General features: G+C 42.4%; 1 protein-coding gene across 3 annotated transcripts in view; it reads right to left on the minus strand.

Annotated features, from left to right (window-relative positions):
- rsrc1 (arginine/serine-rich coiled-coil 1) overlaps positions 1-23,529 on the minus strand; it is a 164,167-nt gene that overhangs the window by 2,932 nt on the left and 137,706 nt on the right. For all 3 annotated transcript variants that reach the window (XM_072668505.1, XM_072668504.1, XM_072668502.1), the window contains 2 exons: positions 4,075-4,181; positions 2,141-2,266 (listed from right to left, as the gene is read on the minus strand). In XM_072668505.1, the coding sequence (XP_072524606.1) occupies positions 2,141-2,266; positions 4,075-4,181 (233 nt within the window). The remainder of the gene's footprint in view (positions 1-2,140; positions 2,267-4,074; positions 4,182-23,529) is intronic.

Here is a 23,529-nt window from a genome sequence, read left to right on the forward strand (position 1 = left end):
ATATGAGACGCTCGCTGGGTTTTGATTCGATTTGGAAAGAGAGGAGCGGGAGAGAGGCTAAACGCCGCTGTATCATAAGCGCATATGACAGCGTAATGCATAAGAGTGATTCGGGTGTCAGCGTGAAAGCAGGGATTTGAGTGATTCCCACATTAGTTGGGCTTATGAGTTCCTTAAGTTTGGAAGTTGGAGACTCTTCACAGACGCTCATCAGTCTTTACTTTCATCCAAACAACACGAAAGGCGTGAAATCAAATCTGCGCCTGGGAAAAGACTGATCACTTCCATCCGTGTGTGTGTGTGTGTGTGTGTGGTGGGCTCCGGCAGAGGAGATAAGTGTATCATTTATGTCGAGTTAAAGCCTGCCTGTAGCTTCCGCTGTAGAGCCTCTACTTTGTCACTTGAGCCCACATCCAACACATGCGTACACGCCTGGTAATGGCCCCTGGACGCATGTTGCCCGCTTCCTCTTGTGTTATCTGTGTGTAGGAGCTTCCGCGACACACGCCCCAACACGGCCTCCCCGCTAACGGAGCAGCGCGAGGTTAACGAGGTTGAAATTACAGTAGATACAGTAGAGCGGCGGCGGCAGGCTAAACGATTGAATCATTACTGCCGACGGCGGCTCCCGCGCCTTGGGCATATTGCTGCCATAGATCAGCCCCGCTCCGCTCATCTGCATCCGTCACATGTAACCCAGTTTGCGGCGGCGCCGTCGAGACGGGGGGGGGTCTTTTGCGGGGAATTTCTGTCCGCTGGTATTACAGACAGGGGGTGGTTAGAGACCTGTCAGAGGGACAGTGGAGCCTGGAAACAGAGGGACTTTTGGGGAATGAGCGTGAATACACGGCTGTTAGGATAAGTGAGTGTTACTGCTACTGTTCAGTGTGTGTGTGTGAGAGAGTGTGTGTGTGTGTGTGTGTGTGTGTGTGTGTGAGTGAACAGTAACAGCTACCAGTTAAAATAATTTCTAATGTGTCCCAATTGGATGGTAAACAGCAGTAGGGCTGTGTATTGTCTAGAACCCGGTGATATAATGCCTATCACGATACAGAGGTAACGATTTAATATACTGTGATAGATATTGTGATACTGTTAACAAGACGACATCATTCTTGCATTTTTAATATAAAAAAACTAACTACCATTTGCATAAAATCTGAATAAAAGAAAAGTTTTCATCCAATCAGAACAATGGAACCTGAGGACAGAGTACAACACTGCCATCTAGTGGAAGGATTTAATCACAACACTAAATGAACCACTGTCTGCCACCAATCTCTACACCTAAACTATACAAACACAGTGCACTGTGGATGACCGGGTGTTTATGGAATGCCCTCCCTGACCATCTGAGGGCACCTCTGACGACTGAGGGTTTTAAAAAAGACTATTAATTAACCTAACGATTTTGAAGATGTTTTATATTAATGGTATGTTTTTATGGTGATGCTTTTACCTCGTGTTTTGAGATTTGTTTGTATTTATTATTATGATTATTATAAATATTATGAATATTATTATTACTAATATTGCTATTATTAATTAGTGTTTGAGTGTGTAGTATAGATAAGTGTCAAAGTTGAGTGTACTCCAAAAATCCAAATGCGTTATTATGATGGATACTATTATTATCCCACAATGCAATGCAAAATAAAAAGTGAGGCTCTATTGTGTGAAATAAAAATAATAGCAGGAACCAACTGAAGTGCAGCAGCGATGACGACAGGAGAAAAATATATACTGGCTAGCAGCGCTTTATCACTTCCTGCTAGTACGAAATGTATTAGTATGTTAACATTTAGTGTACTAACCTGCCGAACCCGCACTGTAAATATTAGTATGTAGCCTATACCTTATAGCATTAGTGTGTAGTGCACAATTGGGACACAGCCTTCGTGTTTTTCTTTTCAACAGATTAAATATAATGTACAACATTTAATGTATAACATTCCCTTGATAATATGTTTCATTTTAGCAGCAAACAAACAAGTAATTTGCAGTGTTTTTGTGAGGGAGGCGGTGTGCTAAACTATGCTAAGGTGGAGCGGCCTATAATGCTAGTAAAAAATAAAGAGGGAAATAAGGGAAATGATGAACACACACACACACACACACACACACGAAATAACACACTTACACTGTGATGAGCGAGCGTGTCGCTGCTGTTGTATTTGATACCAGTGGGCAGGGAGATGGCCTCGTCTTTATCTCTGGACGTATCATCATAGTCCGCCTCTTTGTTTATGTCGACAGGTGCAGCTACCTGAGAGAACAGAGAACAGTATGTTACACATTTATGCAAACCTGAAGATTTGTAGTGCTGATTAACGCTTCTATACTAATCTAATGCTGTGTGTTACAGTAATCCATCCTGAAGGATGCTGCATTAAGTTTCCACACTGACTTCAAGATTCGTACTGGAATGGCGTGGAAACTCCTGCGATATTCCTGTAGGGCTTTTTCATAAGGTCATATGACCATTATATTCTATAGAAATCTTATATTACCACTAAATTTGATTTAAACCACCCCGTTACATCTTGTTATACAGCCATTAAATTCCATTTAAAATGATATTATATACATTCTATCAGATTACCATTAAAACTCTTTAAACTACCCAAGCAAATATTTTTATATTACCATTAAAGTCAATGTAAACCACCCCGTTACATCTCACCATATGACCAGATTCAAATGACAGCCCCACTATAAATGCAGATATCTAAGCTATCTAAGTTGTGTGTCCTTAAAAAAAAACGTTTGCTCTCCTGAAGTGCTATAAAGCATTATCTGCTGATATCAGCTGCACAGTACAGATTATTTCATGTCCACATCAGCACCAAAACAAACTCCTTGTGCAGTTCAATATTGCACCACATGATGGCAGTGTCTGCATAGGGAGAAATCGGAAACAGTTCATTTGCCCCTTCTCCGCTTCTCCTTCACTCACCTTGTGTACTGGAGGCCTGCACGGAGTCTGAAGGCTGCTGGCTGCAGTCTATACCACATATCCTCAAACAGGTGCAAATGCTGCTAAGATTTCTACTCAAGTTCTATAGTTTTCAGCTCGTACAAGGTCACGGGCTTGAACTTGATGCCATGTGTATCGTTTCTTCAGAAATCAGGGCTATAAAGAGTTGCTCCTGCTTCTGTTGGAGTAACTGTCTCTACTGTCCAGAGAAGAAGACTTTCTAGTAAATTTTGGAGGAGCATTTTGGATGATGATCACCACCTCACCTCATCATCCCCAATTCCCCCTAAAAGTACTGGATAGGGCACCACCATCATTCCAGAGATCCCCTCTAAGCCCATGCCTGACACAAGCTGTGTGTGTGTATGTGTGCATTTGCACATCTGTGTCAGCAATGGGTGCAACTTAGCTAAAGTAGCTAAACGCATTTGTTAGAAGGGGTGCTTGCATTTTGTAAAACGTTCACTGTATGTAAACATACCATGAGCCAGAAGTATTCTTTATTCAAATGGACAGAAATGTTCTGCAGGCTTGAATTAGAATTATATTAATAAAATAAACAGATTGTTGCCGATAGCTAACAGTACGGCATATGGTGTCAGAAAGCACTGAGGCGAATTTGGACCCCAAACATGTCCTGGCTGACTGACTACATTTCGGGTAAGGGGGGGAAAAGTGTAAATGTGACTTTTCACCTAATCACCCGGCCTGATCCCACATCAGCTCCTGAGGCTCCGCTGCTCCGGCCCTGCTGTAATCTATCACGCCAGCCCATTCCTACCGTCCTCCTTTTGTCTCCGCCTGTGCGGATCAGCGAGCATTTGTCACTAATCTAATTTCGGAGGCCGAACGTGAGCTCTGGGTGGGAGCTCTGGGTTCGGCGCAGCTGTTTCAGACCTGCTCCGGCTTTTGTGCGCGAGCGGACGGACCACAAACAGCTCTGAATGGAAACGATTCCGTCTGTAGACGCCTGGAATCGAGGGCCGTCGAGAAGCAAATCGAATCAAACCCGTGAGGAGGAGGGGGGGCGCAAATGAAAAGGGAGAGAAAGAGAAGAAGACAGAGTGAAAGAGGGGAGGAATGAGAGAAAAGCGCACCTTGGTGGCGTTCCGGGATGATTTGAAAGCCTGAGGAACAAAGGAGTCGCTCTCGATGGCCTCGATGTCCTTTATCCTCCTCACCTGCTCGGCGAGAGAGGCCTCCTCTGCAGGGAAAGAGGGAGAAGGGAAAAGGAGGGGAGGTAGAGGGCAGAGAAGAGGTCAAACTGTAAGAGCAGGGGTAATTCAGCAAATGCCAACTCACTGCACCTCCTCTTACCATATTAGCAGAACACAGAGTACGCGGGGAGCGGAGCGTATTCAGTCAAAGTAAGATAAACTCATTTAGTTAAAGATGTAGCCTGGATATTTACCCCACATCGGCCCCCTTTTACTGTTCTGGGAAGTCTTTACTAGAAACTGGCGATACAAGACGATACTGTGAGCAAGACTATATATTGATATTTAAGAAAACTGTCAAAAAACACTGAGTACAACACTGCTACGCTCTATTGACAAAAGTATTGGGACACCTGCTCATTCACCGTTTCTTCTGAAGTCAAGGGTATTAAATAGAGCTGATTCTGCTGTTGTTGGACGATGATGATCACCACCCCACCTCATCCCCAAAGTTTTGGCCTATAATGGAGCTCCACCACCCTCATTCAAGAGAACACAGTTCTTCCACTGCTCCACAGCTCAATGCTGGGGGGCTTTATACCCCTCTACTAGCCCACGCCTGGCATTAGGCAGCATGGTGCCAATAGAGAGTCCTATTCTATTGGCAGTACTTCTTCTCTACAGGGACCAGACAAGAGCATTAGTGAGGTCATCACACGCCACTTTATTTCATCCTAAAGATCCTGGATGGAGCTCCATTACTGCAGTTAATGGTTGGTTAATGTTTTACAGCCTGGGGTGGCATGGTAGTGCCACATGCTTCTAGGGACCTGAAGTTGTGGGTTCGAGCATCTCTCTGGTCACTGTCTGTGGCCTTTGGTCTGGGCCTGGCTGGCACCCAATGATTCTGGGTAGGCTTTCTGAGCAGGAAGAAGTGGAAAAGACGATGGAGGGACGCTTCACAGCCCAGTGCTGGGGGTCATTATTAAAAAAAGACCATCAGACCAATTATATAAAAATAGAAAATAACACTTTGCAACAGGACTTTTAATTTGTATTATACTTGCCATGTACAGAATTTATTGCTCACATCACTATTTATTTTTCTTTAACAAACAAAATCATATAGAGCAAAATGAATAGTTTAACCCCTTGTACTCTGAGTCAAATGAAATCTGTATGTATTGTTTTGGTGCATGCAGTACTCAGACAATATGTATCCAAAACATGTATCTGATGTAATGATTTTAAATGTATTTATTTAGCATATTATATATTACTGTTATTACTTACATATTATTTAATAATTAAGATAATTCATGATTTATTTATAACACTGATGATGCAGAGGTCTCAGAGACGTATAACACATGCCTTTAAAGGGTTAAACTAACAAATCTACATTACAAACAGTGCTGGATTGTCACTTAGTGCTGAAACAATACCAGAAGCAGACAGCAAATTTTAAAAATGGTACAAAAACAAAAAGTAACAAACACAAAAAGTTGAAAAAGTTAATCTTAAGAGAACGCAGACGTCTAAAAGACTGCCTATAACTTTTAAAGAGGGGAGGTAAATGAACACAGAGGAAAAGGACGGAGATGGAGTTATCTGAGAGTGGGAGAGGAAGAAGCAGCCGGGGAGAAACAAAAAAATAAAAAATAAAAAAAATTCACAATAATCTCATTGTTCTTCACCTGTCAGCTCATCTGCCAATCAGTCAATATGCACGTTCCTCCATCTACCCACTTATCCCTCCGCTCCCTCCGCTGCTCTCCATGCTTCTGTCTATCTATCTATCCGTCAATCTGGAGGACAGCTGTGTTCCTCCGCAAGCTGTGCAGTTTAATAACTCTATCTGCTCTTATCCTATCAGCACCTAACTGCATCAACACACACACACACACTCGTCCAAATACACAAATACACTCAGAACGCACCCTCTCACCAACACACACACAGGCCTTTGAATACATACAGTCAATCTCACTCTAATCGTCTGTACATATACAAACACACATGCGCACCCATTGTGTCTGTCACACTAACACATGCATACACACCGATTCGCTCAAGCACATACACACACACACAGACACACACATTTACAGGCTCACTAATGAGAGGAATTAATTCCATCCATTAAGTGCGAGTGATGAGCGCGTGGTCTTCTCGCTCTGTGTGTTTAATGAATAAATGAATATTTGCTGTGGCTTTTATGCAGGTTTGTGGCGGCAGCAGAGCATCTCCGCCTCGCGTAAACACGCCGTTTACACCACTCTCATTATCTAACTCACAACACAGCGTACACACACACACACACACACAGGGGCAATCTCATTCAGTGGCATTCAGTGCTGATCCCAGTCTAGAACAAACACTGGTGTATACGGGCTGAACTGGGTTCTGAGAAGGAGGTGCTGGAGCTCGTTCTTGGGACACTCACGCAAATATTTCTGCTGTTTTTCACTTTTTCATTTGATGGGAATCAGACACAGGTTGTTCTTTATAGTGTATCAGAATTTAATCAATTTCATGATGAATGGACCAATAGGAATGCTCCAACATGACTTGGAGTAAAATCTTTTTACATTGACTTCCACTGGAAGCTACGAGTTTTTTTTAAGTTAATATTTTGGAGAAACAATAATATACTATCGTAAATAGTTTGTAATTACTAATTAAATCAAAATGATTTGCTTATTTTATTTAATTATCGTTAAATATATTTACTATTATATCCCATATCATCTTACATCACATACTAAAATATAGACCAACCCACCTAACAACATTTTCAGATGTTCTCCTAATATTCCCAGTATTCTGTATTATACTTCAGTTTCATTCTCTATTTACAGTCATTTCTGATCACACGATCTTTTGGAATTCTGATTTATTAGAACACCGTCCTTGTTCATGTCCTACAGCTTTCCGAGTCATTTTTAGAAATTATTCATAATATAGGGCCGAAGCAGAGGTCACCGTAAAGCACCGTAAATGTAGTTTTTTTTAGTTTTTTTCTTTCTTCCATATATATTATTCTATATTTATTTTTATATTCCACCGTCGTTTTCATTTTTCCTAATTCGAAGACACCAGCTAATTTCAACACTGTTCCAAAAGGTCATGATGAGCAGACCAATAAAAATAGTTCCAAGTTACTGGGACTAAAATCTTTTTACATTTACTGCTATTAAGAGATTTACTATATAAAATAATACAGATCATATATTAGAATTAATATATTCAGTATATAAATTTAAATATATTCTAAATGTAAATAAATGAACTAATTAATTTTAATGAACAAACTTAACTTGTGTGTGATGTGTTCATCTTTGCATGTCATATCTGATGTTATAGTTTATGTTTATGTATATTAAAGAAATCATGAACATAATAAAAATTAAACCATGATGACGTTCTCTGTAAAGGAACTAACTTTCACTTGGAAAACCTGCAAAACATGTCCTTCGACCAAGACTCCCCCATCTTTCACTTTTCATTTCTGTATATTGAATATTGTATATATGTAAATCAATAACTTCCCTTGGCTTTTAATGGAAACCCTCCTTTCAGAATGCTGTGTAGCTCAAAACTAAGCTCAATCCCTCTCCAGCAAACAGACCTTCTATATAAAACAGAACCCAAAAAGACCTGCACTGCTTTACTGTGCTATGAAACACAGATTTTATAAAAAGCTCTTTACAAAGTCAGGCTCGTTCTGTTGGTCCTACAGCTTCACATTGTTTTCCTCAGGACCAGCTTCATGCTGAAAGTGTCCGTACCACAGGGTGGTACACATGTTTACTGATGAAGGCCCACGTACACAGATCATTTTCATGCTCAAACGAGTGAACAACCTCAGAAGAAGCGGGACAAGAAAGAGCTAAACAAACTTTGTAGCTCTACCCCACTGAGAGAAGTGGGCCAGCTGAAGCGACAGGCAGTATTAAGTACTGAAGGCTTGGGGAAGAGAGAGAGAGAGAGTGTGTGTGTGTGTGTGTGTGTGTGTGTGTGTGTGGAAACTGAAAACAGAAAAGAGACTAGGCCGCTGAAAATAGTGCTCATTACCTTGAGAGTGTGGGGAGATGGAGTTTAAAAAACCAAGCCACAATATCCTCCAGCTGGCTGTGGCCTGTCCTTCACATGACAGCCCGGTCCACGGCCCAATACCTCTCAATCACCCTCATATTAATCCTCCCTGTGTGTGTTAGGGTGCGTGTGTGTGTGTGTGTGTGTCCATATCTGTCAGATAGTGTGTATGTGTGAGTGTGTGTGCAGAGCATCTTAATGACTGATACAGCTACACACACACACACACACACACACACACACACACACACACACACACACACAATCCGTCCGTATCGATGACAACCTATCCTCGGCCCGGGAGCCCATAAAAGCCTCATGCTTTTTGACAAACACATTATTGGTAGATAAAATGACTTCCATATGCTGTTTGTCAGATGTCAGTAGGGAAAGATATGTATTTCATAGGAAAAATCAAAAATAATGGACTGGGGGGGTGGGGGGTAGGGGTAGGGGCAGACAGTGGAAAATCAATAGAGAGAGAGAGCGAGCGAGTATGAGAAAGAGAAAGAGAGCGAGAGAGAGAGGGAGCGATGCTGCTGCCAGCCACCCATCAGAGCAAGGCCAGGTCAAAGTTGATATTTAATATTGACACATTATCCAGGAAATTAATTTAGAGGCCCGACCCCATTGTCGTTGCATTACACCGGCCGCAGAGCTGTCTCTGACCGCTGATCAGCAGTGAGGGAGGAAGAGCAAGAGAGCAAGTGAGAGAGAGAGAGAGAGAGAGAGCGAGAGGCAAACAGACAAAGAGAGAGAGAGTGTGTGTGAGTCAGATTAGGGGTCGGCGATATGAGGCGTGTTATCATAATCGCAGTAAATAACGTGAAGATGAGCAGATCATGGGTTTTATCAGGGCTATTACCACCCTAAACAACTGCAGGGGTCATAAACAGACAGATCACACCATCTAAAATAAAGAGAGGCTGTAAACAACGTAAACAACAACAACTGTACACTGCATAAACAAGCATACTCATACTCACAACGATCAGCCATAGCATTAGCGCCACCTACTTAATATTGAGTAGGTCCCTGACCACACAAGACTCAACAAGACCTCTGGAGGTGTCCTGCTGTGGTGTCTGGCACCAAGACTAAAGTTAACAGCACATCCTGTAGGATGTTCTGTAGGTAGTGAAGTGGGCGGGGTCTTCATGAGCATCAATAAGAGCCTTAGGAGTCACTGACTCTGTCGCCAGTTCACCGGTTGGTCTTTCTAGTAGCTCTATTGGTAGGTACTGACCACTGCATACCGGGAACAATGTTGATGTTTTTTTTTTTTCAGGAGATGTTCTGACCCAGTCATTATCTAGAACATCCCAAGTGGCTCAGATTCCTACGCCTGCCCATTTTTTCTGTCGGCCACAGACTTCGTTGAATAGGTATTGGTGCTGACCACGTGCATCCCTTCCTGACCACATGCATGCATGAGAAAGGCTCTCAAATTGTTTTCATGAACATGACGATGAGTCATCGTGTTCTTCAGGCACTGGATCTGAATCTGATCCGGAAGTGTTCTGCTGAGATTCACAGCATGGAAACGCACCTGAAGGATCCGCATGAACTGCTGGAACTGGTTCAGTGTGCTGACCAACAAAGACTGACCATTCACCGTTATTAAACTTGTGCACTGAAAAGTGTAGTGTGACCCAGCCTGTCCGCTTACAAAACGTGCATTTAATAAACCAGAGCATTGTGTAAGAAGCTCTCCATTTTCATTTAATAAAAACAATATGATTAATTATAAAAAATTATACATATAAACAACAAAAACAAACAAACAAACAATCACTAGCTTCCATAACTGTCCAGGAGCCTTTCTGAGACTGTTGGTCATTTGCAACTTCCCAACACATGGACAGCAGAGGGTGGTGTTGAACAACTCACTGTTTTATGAGAGAGAAAGAGAGAGAACGAAGAGGGAGAGAGAGTGAAAAAGTGAGAGAGCATGCGAGAGAGAGAGAGAGAGAGAGAATATAATATATTGCCATGGCTGATTAATTCCCGTAATTGAATGCATTACTTCCACGAGGCTAAATTACCACGGCCCTCGTTGCGGGGCTAAATAAATAAATAAATAAATAAATAAATAAATGGAGTAACTGCCCGTCATCAGGCAGTCGGTCACAAATGACCGTAAATTCAAAGGTGCTTTAGAATGTCATGAACTTCAATTACGCGGCAAAAAGGCAACAAAACAGGGCTTAATGATGGCATGGGCTGAGAATGAAAGCAAACAGGAGGGAGGAGGGGGTGGAGCTGAGGGAGCTCTAAAGAAACAAACACAGTAATGAAACCGTGGAGATGAGCAGAAAAGCAGCACTCAACCCCGGGACCTTACACACGGAGCCCTGTCTCACTTCTCCTCAGCAGCCGGCACAGCTGAACAGACCTTCACAGACAGTGATGACACGCAAAGAGTGCAGCGATTCACAAAACCGAGCAAGGATTCAGTCTGAAACGATACAGCAGAAATGAAAAGGCGTAATATTTATTCATATATTTCCTATCGCTGTTTAACGAAAAACATGCATCTCCAAAAGGGTGATGGTCTTAACTCTGAACGGAGGAGTTTATATATATATATATATATATATATATATATATATATATATATATATATATATATATATATATATATATATAAAAGTCAGTTTAGAGCATTTCTATTGGCCCATTCGTCCAGAATTATTTACACAGAAGCAGCTACAGGGTTCAAACTATGGAGACTAAACTAAAGCTAAAAATGGACAAAAATGGCAGCGAGCTATATAACATATTTATTAATATATTACCCCGTCATGCCAAAAAATAAATAAAACAGAAATAAATTCTTTATTTTTATTTTATTATTATTATTTATTTATTCTCCCCTCCCCACACACACATTTGACTTATTTCACCATAATGTAAATCTGACAGCTATTCTTTATATTGTATCAGACTTTTATGATGAACGGACCAATAGAAATGCACCTAAATAACTTAAATAAAAAATATATATATATATTTTTATATTAATATTTATATTTTATATATATAATTATATTAATATTTTTTAAATATGTAATGATTTATTTTTTTTACATTGACTTCCATTAAAAGCTAAGAAGTTTTTTTTTCCTCCTTCTTTCCTTCGCTGCAGTTTTGGAGATACAAGGTTCTGATCAGACGATATTTTAAGGTATTAACAGTGGAGTGATTAAACTAACTCCTGTCTTTGCTTTTAATATCATTTCAGAGGTGCTTTTAAGGGGTGATGCCTGATCACCTCGGGTAGTTAAATATAAACCGGGCGCATGTTTTATTTCATATCAAACTGTATTTGATATGGATATATTTCTAATTTCACTTCACTTTTCACAAAACACTGTCTACACAATCCTAAACAACAGATGTTTTTTGTCTGACAGCTTTCTGAGTCTAATGATGATTACTGATGCATCACTATTAATGTATGGATTTATCCTTTGTTGGATCCGAGTGCTGCTGGTATTTATAAATTATGTGTAAATATATTAACAACAGACTGCCCATGCTTTACTGGATCACTCAAAAGTTTGTCTGTTTTTAGTTCTCTTAATGGTTTGAACCCTGTAGCTGATTCTGTACACTGTGTAAATAATTCAGCATGAACAGACCAATAGAAATGCTCTAAATTAATTTTTAAAAGTTCATTTTTTAATTATTTTACACAAACTTCCCTTCAAAGTTATAAAATATTTGCCTTATTCGGTAAAAATCATCATTTTGGAGGTAAGTTTTTCACTGGACAGCGAACGTGTGTGTGTGTGTGTGTGTGTGTGTGTGTGTGTGTGTGTGTATACACATGTCCTAATTTAATACACAAGCCATAATCGTCCAAGTTATGAAATTATAGCTTTGCGGAGAAAAACAAACAAAACTGAAACAAAAAAGTTCCTAACTCTAATGAACATTTAGGTAGCAATACCCACAATCCCACTGACAGGGGCCTACAGACACTTACACACACACACACACACACACACACACAGCTTGCCCTCTCCTCTCCCCTCTCAGCACCAGGCGAAGATATGTAATTCAACGCTCAATTTAGCCCCCCCTGTCTCAGTGGAGAATCTTTTGCCTGCTAATTGATAGAAATTAAGCCATTAATCAAGCCACCAGCCATCATTCAAGCCAGAGAAGATGAATACAAACTTTCATAACAACCACCTTCCCCATTTTAGGCCTCATTAGCATTAATTTTTAATGCAATTATGCTATTCTTTTACGCTGAGCTCATAAATTACGGCCCTTTTGTTGCCGACTGGCCTTGTAAAAGCCCGAGTGATGCTTTGTAGTCTGAGCTTTAAGGCAATTACTGGCTTCTTCGCTCTTTTATCCCGCTGCATTTCCAATAACCTTCCATCTAATGATTTATCCCGGCAAGCCCCTGACACCCACCCAGCGCTGCGCTGCTCCCATTAGCGCCGGGGCTTATTTATCTGCTCAAATCTGGAGTCTAAATAAAGACTGGGTCCACTCCTGATGGAGGCTGCTTGGAAAGTGTATGGCGGAGGCTTTGGGGAATTGCTTGTGGACGAAGGAAATAAAACACACCAGCTACGGAGGGCTGCGGCACGCTTGATTTTTAACTACACGTTTTTTTTTAAGAATTAAAGGAATACTCCAGCACTCAGCAGCAGACGGTTCATTACCACGGACTGTCATTTCCCACAGTTTTTCTTTACGAAGTACAAATCAACATTACAGTCTGTGATAAATGACCACAAGCTACAGAGGCAACAGTTAGATATTCGGATGAAACAAGCAGGAGTGTTCCTTTAAAATGAGGCCTGGACCCGATCTGTGGACTATGAACATGTAAACATGCTGGTAAACTACTGGTAATCTCGGGTGCTGAGGCTAGTCTGCGGGTAAAAGCTGAATGTTCTTCGGACCATCATGTTTGGAGAGACTCGAAATAAAAAGAACAGCAGGAAAACTACTGGTCATGAAACCGTGGTGTTTACATGGCTGGTCTAAATGGCTGCATTAGAGCGCAGGAGTCCAGAGTCCAGAACAATCCAGCCTTTCTTCTGATGAACTTCTGACTAACACTAACTGCCGTAGCTCATGGATCTCATCGGTGCTTGATCAGAGTCCCACTGTTGATCATTTATGAACGTATACTACAGTCTTATGCAAAAGCTTTGGCACCCCTGGTCAAATGATATAGTTTGTTGATTTTCAAAAGTGAAAATAAGTAAAAAATAAAATAAAAATAAACTTTTCTCAGTATAATTATTTAATATAATTATTTATATTAGTGCTTATTTATTCATTTATAAGCATTTGGAAATGGAATAAAACAGCATTTTACAGCATTCACTGTTTATTTACTAATTAATTTTTTTTGCAATATTTTATATAACATTTTTATTTTTTTCACGTGTGGAATTTGTCATTTGACCAGGGGTGCCTAAACCTCACATAAGACTGTACATGTATCTTTACTGCAAGTAACTGCAAATATATAAATATTTGAACAAACACTGAGAAGCAAGGTACCCCTGCATGCACGGACATTATTATTATTATTATTATGTTATTGTTGTGAATACATTTGATCTGGCATGTCAGAGCCACCTAATAAGAGAATGAGCCTGTTTTTGTTCTCATTACTTTATTCTAATATATTTAACTTTAATTCTTATCAAGTCCGTATTTTGGTAAATATGCAATTTCCAAAATATTCCCACTGAAATATTGTAAAAACAACATAAAATTCTGACATTCAGACTCTTCTTTATGTGTATATTGTATAGTGGGACTGGCCCCTGGGCCCCTGACACAAACAAATGCAAAAAAAAAAAAAAAAAAGCATGTCTGCTATTCAGTAAAATCCTGCAATCACAGATGTAGAATATTCAGATGAAACTGTGCGCCGCACTTGAGCTGCACAGCAGCACATAAACGGGTGATCAGAGGGGACTGGGAGGGCCGGCTTTAAACAAGGCAGAGAGAATGAAAAAGGTGTCTGGCTGGCAGTCAGGTAATAGTTTTTGACTGCATTGATTAGGCCGGCTGACAGCTTCCGATGCTATCCCTGAAAATGCATCAAGTGCGTAATGAGCAGCTATTAGGCCCATCGATTTGCTGATTTCAATTGATAGCTACCAGGCCAAAGCGGCACGTCAATATTTGCATAACTAATACCCTGCTGCTGCTGGCCTTGACAAATGAGATCTCAATGGAGAGAGAGAGAGAGAGAGAGAGGGTAAGCGAGCATGTGATGTAGTGAGCAGATTACAGGCCTGTTTATGGAATAATTGAGCAACACAACCATATCTGAACCGCGATCACACACACACACACCCTCTCCCCTCTCTCACAGAGGGCCCAAATAATTCATCAGCAGTGTGATGGTCCTGATTTGATGTGCACTGTGACACGGCTGTGGAAGTAGATGGGCAGCCCCTCTCTCTCTCTCTCTCTCTCTCTCTGTGTCTGCGTCTGCTCTCTTTAACGTGGGGTCACATGTGAGGACACAGTGGCAGCTCGTGCCAGATTTCACTGACGTCCCCAGAGAGATGGAGAGCTGAGCACAATGAGGTGAATGACGCGTGTGCTCGAGTGCTCATGTCCGTGCAGGCAGAGGTACCTTGCTCCTCAGCAGGTGGCGGTGGACTTCCACTGATAGGACACTGATGGGACACAATGGGACAGCATGCTCCTTTGGGAAGAGCTACTGGCCACATGTGTGCAAGCACTCTTCTAGCGCATCCCTTTCATTCACATCAACATTTCTACCAAAGAGGCCCTAAAAGGACGCCGAGACCCTTGCTGACCTCCTAGCTACCCATGCCGACCCTCTGAACCATCAGCGGCAGATAATGCAGCAGATGTCGCTTGTGACTTGTTGCAACTGCAGTTCCAGAAAGCAGTGGACAAGCGTGGAGCTGTGCTGGTACTTAGCAATCACCTACAATTAAAAAGAAATTCCATATATATGTGGACAAAAGTATTGGGACACCTGCTCTTTCAGTGTTTCTTCTGAAACCAAGGCAATTAAAAAGAGCTGATCCTGCTTTTGGTGGAGTAACTGTCTCCACTGTCCTGAGAAGAAGATTTTCTACTAGATTTTGGAGGAGCATTGTTGGTGAGGATTTGGTTGCATTCAGCCACAAGACAGTTTATAAGGTCAGGATGTTGGGTGATAATCACCACTCCGCCTCATCATCCCCAACTTTCCAACTCATCCCAATCAAATGTACTGGATGGAGCTCCACCACCATCATTCCAGAGAACACAGTTCTTTCACTGCTCCACAGCTCAATGCTGGGGGGGCTTTATACCCCTCTAATAAGCAACTTGGCTTATGTAAGTGAAACAAAAACATCAGTAGATCCAACCTTTAATGTTTGTGGGCTATTGTGTAGAGACATGGCTAATAAGGTCCAGCTGAGTGTCCGCAGATGGCCTTGTGTATCTGCGATCCGTCATAGCACTGCAGTTGTGATTCTGGCAGAGTGAGTATGTGTGTGTGTGTGTGTGTAAACCCCTTTAACAACTTGGCTTTGCTCTTTAAGTGGGGGAATGTCCAGAGATTGGTCAGCCCCTGCCATGGTTGTACAGTTGTAATGCAATACATTAACTATATTAGCTGATATTCAGTAACAAAGCAAATGCAATAACAGCAGATTGATCATGGATATACACACACACACACACACTTGAATGCATTTGTGAGCAAGGCTTCAGTGGCCCATCTGTACCTAACCTGCTATTATAAAGCTCGGGCCATTTCAGATGGCCTGGCGACAGCCTGCCAGTTACTTGCGGCTAGGGGCCAGTTGTCATATAAAAGGTACATTAAGGCTACTTACAAAACATGAAGGCCTACAAGAAGAAAAAAGCCAGACAGAATGAGACAGAGAGGGAAAAGGAAGTAAGGGATTAGCTGCACGAAGTAGGCGAGGGGGGAGGGGGGGGGGGGGGGCAGAAAAGTGCACCGCTCTCCGTTTTCCGCTCAGCAGCTGTTTCATAAATAACTCCACAATTACAAAAACACCCCAGCAACTAATTACTTAATTGGAGCAGGCCTTTAAAACAAAAGTGAGGTCATCAGATTTACGCACCATGACCACTGACACTGACCTCTCCCTGCTATACTAGTTTTACGCATAAGTGCTAAATCCAGTATCGATGTTGTTGTGTCATTCTCAATATTCATTATTAGTCATTAGTCATTATTTTATTGGTGTCCTAATCAGCACAGTAGGGGTTTAGCACCCTCCCGCTCAATCCAGACCACAGTCAGATTTGAGGGTGGTCGCTGCTGATGCCGCCTTGGCAGTTTAGCTAATGAAGAGTAGTGGCCCCGTGACCTTCGTCTGGATATACTTCTGCTAGTATCCTTGTAGAATGAATAGCTGAAACCTGAGGCACCAAACGGGTGAACTAGCTAGACAGAAGTACACAGAAATACTGCCAATAGAATAGGACTCTCTGAAGCACCATGCCAGTGCCTAATGCTAGGCGTGGGCTAGTAGAGGGGTATAAAGCCCTCCAGCATTGAGGAGCAGTGGGAGAGCAGTTCTCTGGAATGATGGATGGTGGAGCTCCATCCAGTACTTTTCGGATGAGTTTGAGAGGTAATCGTCCAACATCCTAACCGCTTTTGTGGCTATTTTTTTTAATACCATAGATTTCAGAAGAAACAATGAATGAGCAGGTGTCCCTATACTTTTGTCCTTACAGCGTATCTTACTACTTTTTATAGTATCATCTCTTGTTTGTCTTGTGGGTTTGTTCAATTTCTTAAGCAGCTCACCTGATTTACTATAATAAAGGACTGATTAAATGGACTAGATATTGGAAATGACTGAACACTGGTCCTCCTCCAGGGGTCGTTTAGAAAGGGTTACGCTTGGGGGTTTGCTTGTATTTATTTTAATGTTTTTGAACAAATAAACACCTTTTTCCAGCTTCCGCAGCTTTACAACGTCTTTTCTCAGATGCCTGAGACTTCTCCACCCAGAAAATCGGCCCAGGCCACAGAAACGGTCCTCTAATTTACGAATCCTCCAAATAAAACACACTGGACCGGTTCCTAGCAGGCTGCCTGGCAGCTCAACAAGGTCAAAAGTGCAATAAGAGCAATGGCTAAAGCCAGAGACTCACTCGCTGAGTGACATTAAACATGTGGTCACCACGGTTAAAACGCTGGTGGCCCGGGCTGGCCACAGAGTGACCCTTCACCCTGGAGTGTCCCAAAATGACACCCAATCACAGAGGCCCTGCCCGCTTACTCAAGAGTGTGTGTTTGTTTAGGATCACCAGTCCCTGCTTGATGAGGTGTGAATGAGTCCACCACCCACACACAACTCTTAACACCCTGTCCCGAGGAGCCCTTCTCTTTACTACGCCATAAATACACTCACACACTTACACACACACTCACATACACACACACACACACATCCCAACAAAACTCCTCACTATGGAGGCGCATATTACACCCTTTATAAACCTCAGACACCCTACAGCACACATTGTCACGTAGCTGTTTATGCCGATGTCACAGCCCCTCAGCAGAGTTACTGCCTGACTGGAAAACGTTAGGCTGCTCCAAGGCAGCGGCAGAAATTACCCAAGGACATAAAAAGACCACAATGCTCAAAATTCAACATTTCTTTGCCCTTTAAGACACACAAGTTCAAAAGTTTGACACCAGCTTCTAACATAATCTCCACAGAAAAGCATCACCAACTGCATATGCGCCTAAAGTCATGACGGCCAGAGTGGTATAAAGTGACGTAAGCCATCAAATCTTTTGATGAGTGGCGTGTGTGATCCTGAACTAATCATCTAATGTGAGTACTTCTGACCTTCTAAAGGCTCTTGTAGATGCCTTAATAATAAAGTGTGTGTGTGTGTGTATATATATAGATACATAAAGTGGGTGTAAAGTTCAGGCCGTCCTTCTCTACCATATAATCCCTTTAACCTCCACATTTTAATAGTCAGTGTGTTGCTCATTATAAGCTTTCGAGTTCTGCTATGAACAAGGTAAGCTGATCTCCGCCGTCTGGATGCTCATTTGTTTGGTCTGTAATCTTTACAACAATCATGACAGGGTCAGCCTAACCAATCACAGTCAGTTTTAGATGATAAAAGACATTGTTAATATACGTTTGTTCGTTTTCAAAACTTAACATGCATTTTTAATTGGATACAATATGAATTCAACTGATTTTTCAACACACAAAACATAAAACCCACCTCATTTTAGCCTAATGTGTGTACAAGCTTTACAATATAGTACAATATTTACAACTATGCACTTGTCTGAGGATCCTGGGGTCAGGTCTAGTCCCGCACTACATTAAAAATGCTGTGTATACCAGGATTCCACTTAATCCCCGTCGTGGGAAACAACCATGAGTGAGCTGATGTGACTGAAGTTGACTGACTTTCAAACAGTGCATCTCAACTAGCTATCCTAAACATCAGAATTCAGCCGATATCAAACCCTCACAGCTTTTTACGCTCGATATATCCAAATGTATTGGTACACTCCTTCTACCACATCACCAGATGACCTATATGAGTCCAAGAGGAGCAACATCACACCATCCTGCTGCCACCCAGTCCACAGCTGTGGTGTAATACTGCGCCACACGTGGCTTTTCTTGTCACTGAAATCGAATGGGAGGAGAATGGGTGTTGGTGGGGAGTCGTGGGGTGGTGTGTTGGGAGGGGGGGGGGTGTTATTGGCAAGCTGTGATGGGGGCGGGGCACTTAATCACCCATCATGTCTTCTAAAAAAAAAAAGAGGGCGAGGGTGGGGTTTAACTTTAAATTTGCTATGATGAAAAATCAATAAAAAGGTAATTGCTTGGCTTATCACTGCGCGGGGGAACAAATTGGGCGGAGAGGGGCTGGCGTCCATGTGGATTTGGCTGCGGCACGACGCGTTTTTCCCCATTCCCTCCCTCTCTCCGTTCTTCTGGGTTCAGCGGGCCGGGCGGCGAGAAAAGGTCTCCGCGTGATAATTAAATCTTCTCGCACTGATTTTCCGCCAAATTTATTTCCCCTGGGTCCACAACTCTGATTCACTGCTTATAGGCCAGGCATAACTAATCACTTCAGTGTGTGTGTGTGTGTGTGTGAGGGACGGGGGGAGGACGGGGACGGTGGACGGGCACCAGGGAAGTGACTGAACCCATCCACACCAACTTATTCCAATAACAACAGGACAAGAGAGTCAACCTGGTGAAACGTAAAGGCTGTAATTAGCGCTCTGTGAGCTTAGTACACTATATGGACAAAAGTATTTAGACACCTGCTCATTCACTGTTTCTTCTGAAATTAAGAGTATTAAAAAGAAGCTGATTCTGCTTATTTGTTGGAGTAACTGTCTCTACTGTCCAGGGAAGAAGGATTTCTACTAGATTCTGGAGGAGCATTGCAGTGAGGATTTGATTGCATTCAGGGACAGCAGCTTAGTGAGTTAGCGAGGTCAGGATGTTGGATGACTGATCACCATCTCACCTCATTCCCAACTCCCAAACCCATCCCAAAAGTTCTCCCACTGCTCCACAGCTCAGTACTGGGGGGCTTTATACCCCTCTACTAACCCACGCCTGGCATCAGGCAGCATGGTGCCAGCATAGGCTCATGATGTCCAGAGAGTCCTATTCTATTGGCAGTACTTCTTTCTCTACAGGGACTGTAGACAGGGACAGCAGTGGGTGCAGCTTAAAAGAAGCTGAATGTGTTCATTAGAAGGGGTGTCCACAAACATTTGGACATTCAGCGTACACCTAAGCCGACCGCAATCAATAAAGCAGGTTATGAGGACTGCTACATGTTGTCAGCATGTCGCAGCAGCTAGGCCTATGGAGGCATATCCATGAGCAGGTTGGACATGATAACACAATAAAATCCAGCAGGTGAATCCATCACTAGCTGCTGTCACTGACTGGCAGGATAATGACGAAGGACGCTGCCACTTGAGGGAAATGGGAAATCAATACCACCAGATTTCTGCTAAATAACAAATCGCTGAGGATTTCAACAAAAAAATGACCAAATAAAGCAACGCAGGAGATTGATGGAGCGAGAAGGGATGGGAGATGTGTTGTGTGGACGGACTGCCGACAGAAGTGAGTAGCAACTAGTTACATTTATATAGTTTCATGTACGTTGGAACAGATTAGGGCCGAGCAATAAGACACTATGTACTGTGATTGTGATAAATGACATCCCATAATGCCACAGCAGATGTTTAATGTGGCACATCGATCAACCATAACATTAGCACCACTGAGAGGTGAAGAGGAACGCACTGATTATCTATTTTCATCTACAGGGGCTCCTGTCGAGGGGTGAATCTACATATTAGGCAGTGAGTGAATGGTCAGTTCTTGAAGGTGATGAAGGTGCTGAAGCAGGAGAAATGGACAAGCGTAAGAATCTGAGACACTTCGACAAGAACCGAACTGATGTGATGTTCTAGATAATGACTGGAGGGTCAGAACATCTCCAGAACATCAGGCAGGTCTTGTGGGGTGTTCCCGGTATGCAGTGGTGGTACGGGTGGACCCGACAGAGCAACTTGTCCTGCTCATTCTCTAATCCTTCATCAAGACACTGCTGGCTGGATTCTTCCAACATGATAGGTGGAGGATTGGTGGAGGTGTTTAAGCACTCTAGCAGCACGGCTGTGTCTGATCCACTCGCACCTGCACAATACACACAGCGCTCTGACATGGAAGTGGGTCATAATATTCTGATATAATTGTGTTTGTGTATAGATATACATACACATGACTGATCACCATCTCACCCCATTCCAAACTCCCCAACTATTCCAAAGTACTGGATGAAGCTCCACCACCATCATTCCAGAGAACACAGTTCTTCCACTGCTCCACAGCTCAATGCTGGGGGGCTTTATACCCCTCTACTAGCCCACGCCTGACATTAGGCAGCATGGTGCCAATAGGTTCATGATGTTGATCTGCTTCAGAGATTCCTATTCTATTGGCAGTATTTCTTATATATATATATATATATATATAGGCCAAAATGTTGACTAAAAGAGAACAGCACCAACAAATATCAGTTCCTATGCTCATAGAGGCTGGGCACACTATGTAGTCCCACAGGGAACTGTATTAGGCCCCTTTTATTTCCACTTAAGTCATTATCTCTTTGCAGTTATGACATACAGCACATACTTAACTATGGCTGTAGGTCACCCAACTCTCTAGTAGCCACTCATAAAGCTATAAAAGCACATTACCTCCACACTTCACAGCGCACCATTAATCCGTCTAGGTTAGTTTCTTTTTGCTTAATAGTAAGTGATGAGATGGACACTGAAATGTGATGTTTACCAGGTGGCCGGTTTCGCCGCTTGTCCTTCACGTGCTGACGGGACTGGCGGTAATTAAAACACTGAAAGCGGAGAGGGGCGTGTGTGCTCCGGGCCGCGGGGTCGCTCGCCTGTAGCTTCTAATTTGTGCCCCATTTGTATTCATGACAGGAGAGCGCTAAATATTTAACAGCAGTCCGGTTGGAGTTTGGGCTCGGAGGTCAAATCATTTGATTTCTGGGCATCGGTGTCCATTGCCTTCTAAGCAGCCTTCCATCATGCCTTGTGTTCTTCGCCGTAATTAAATTACTTTGAGATAAGACAAGCTGTTATTACTCTGAATTGTATTAATATCATTTGTATAATTGTTTTTTTTTTATTATTTGTTGTTGTATACAGTCATTTTTTTTTGTCTGAATAGCAGGTCATTAGGCAAGTCTAATTAAAAGGGAAGAAACAAAGCAAAATGCATCACGCAAACGTTTCCAGATAAAATGAAAAAGGAACCATTCATTAATCAGACAGCATCTATTGCACTCCCGGTCGTCCTTAACAAATTGTTAATTCAAACAGCGCAAATGAATGGAAATACTGGCAAAGCTAACAACAAAGTTTCTAATTAAGGTTGCCGTGGAGAATTCAATTAAAATTGTGCCTGTTTTTAATTCAGGCTATACATCTTCCCCCAGACAAACAGACCTCAGTGCGCTCTCGCTCATTCGATTTCATCATTTATATACCTGTCTGTCTCTCTCTCTCTCTCTTTCTATATATATATATATAAATGTGTGTGTATGTATATATACCCCTGGCTTGGAATGAACTCTGCCCATTCTATCAGCTCCACTGACCATACAGCAGCACTGTGTAGTTCTAGACTGTATCCAGACTGTATTCGTTCGTCAATGCTCAGGACCCCACAGGACTGACCACCCCAGAGCAGGTCAAATTTGGGTGGTGGGTCATTACGCTTCTTTTCTGACTTTTAAAAGAAAAAAAAAAGCTCTACACTCACATTTAAGCTAATAAAAGCATATGCAATTAATTGTGATTAATCACAAAATAAAGCGATTAATCAGGATCAATATTTGAATCATTCGACAGCCCTGATGTACACACACATTTTGTATGAAGGGTCTTGTGATTGACAACAGAGCTTGTTAGAGTAAGTTGAGGTGTTAATAGATACAGGGGGCGGGAGAGGAAACTGTGTGTGTGTGTGTGTGTGTGTGTGTGTGTGTGGAGCAAATCCCATGTGAATATTTAATGGCAGGATAATTCCGGAACACAGGCACACACAGACAGTTACACACCCGCACCCATGACCTGCCCGACACACAGCGTAATTAAGAAACAGTTTTCCCCTTTTCCGTGGCAAAAGAGCAGGCCACAGTGTATCTGGCTCTAATGATATGGGTTAAAAGCTATTATACGCCTCATTAAAATATATGATCTCCCCCGCTCAGCCCGTGATGGGGACAGGATTACATCTCATGCTAGCCCTCAACGCCTGGGCCACAAACAAATGGGGCTATATGCAGGAGAAACCTGTACACAATGCAAACACAAGGATAAACACAATAATACCGACAGCCCTGTGCAGAGGATTTAGCCCCCTGATCCCATCACTCTACCCCCCGACTCTCTCAGCAGTGAGAGAGTTTTACTGTAGAAGCTCCAGATCTCATCAGAACACATAATGCAGGTGAAGATAAATCCAGTAAAAAGGAGAAACAAGAGCTTCTCATTCTGAAGAAAGAAAGAAGTGAGATCTTGTTGGTGAGCTAGTCTGAAGAACAGAGCTCGGTTCCTCCAGGTTTCTCCTGGACGCCCCACAGTCCAGCCAGCACAGCGTGGAGGATGTGTTCACCTCCATCATCATCATCAGCAGCAGCAGCAGCAGCAGCAGCTCACCTGATTTACCATCATTAAACCCTGATTTA

Source organism: Salminus brasiliensis, chromosome 23 (genome assembly GCF_030463535.1).
Source record: "Salminus brasiliensis chromosome 23, fSalBra1.hap2, whole genome shotgun sequence".
Classification (NCBI taxonomy): domain Eukaryota; kingdom Metazoa; phylum Chordata; class Actinopteri; order Characiformes; family Bryconidae; genus Salminus; species Salminus brasiliensis.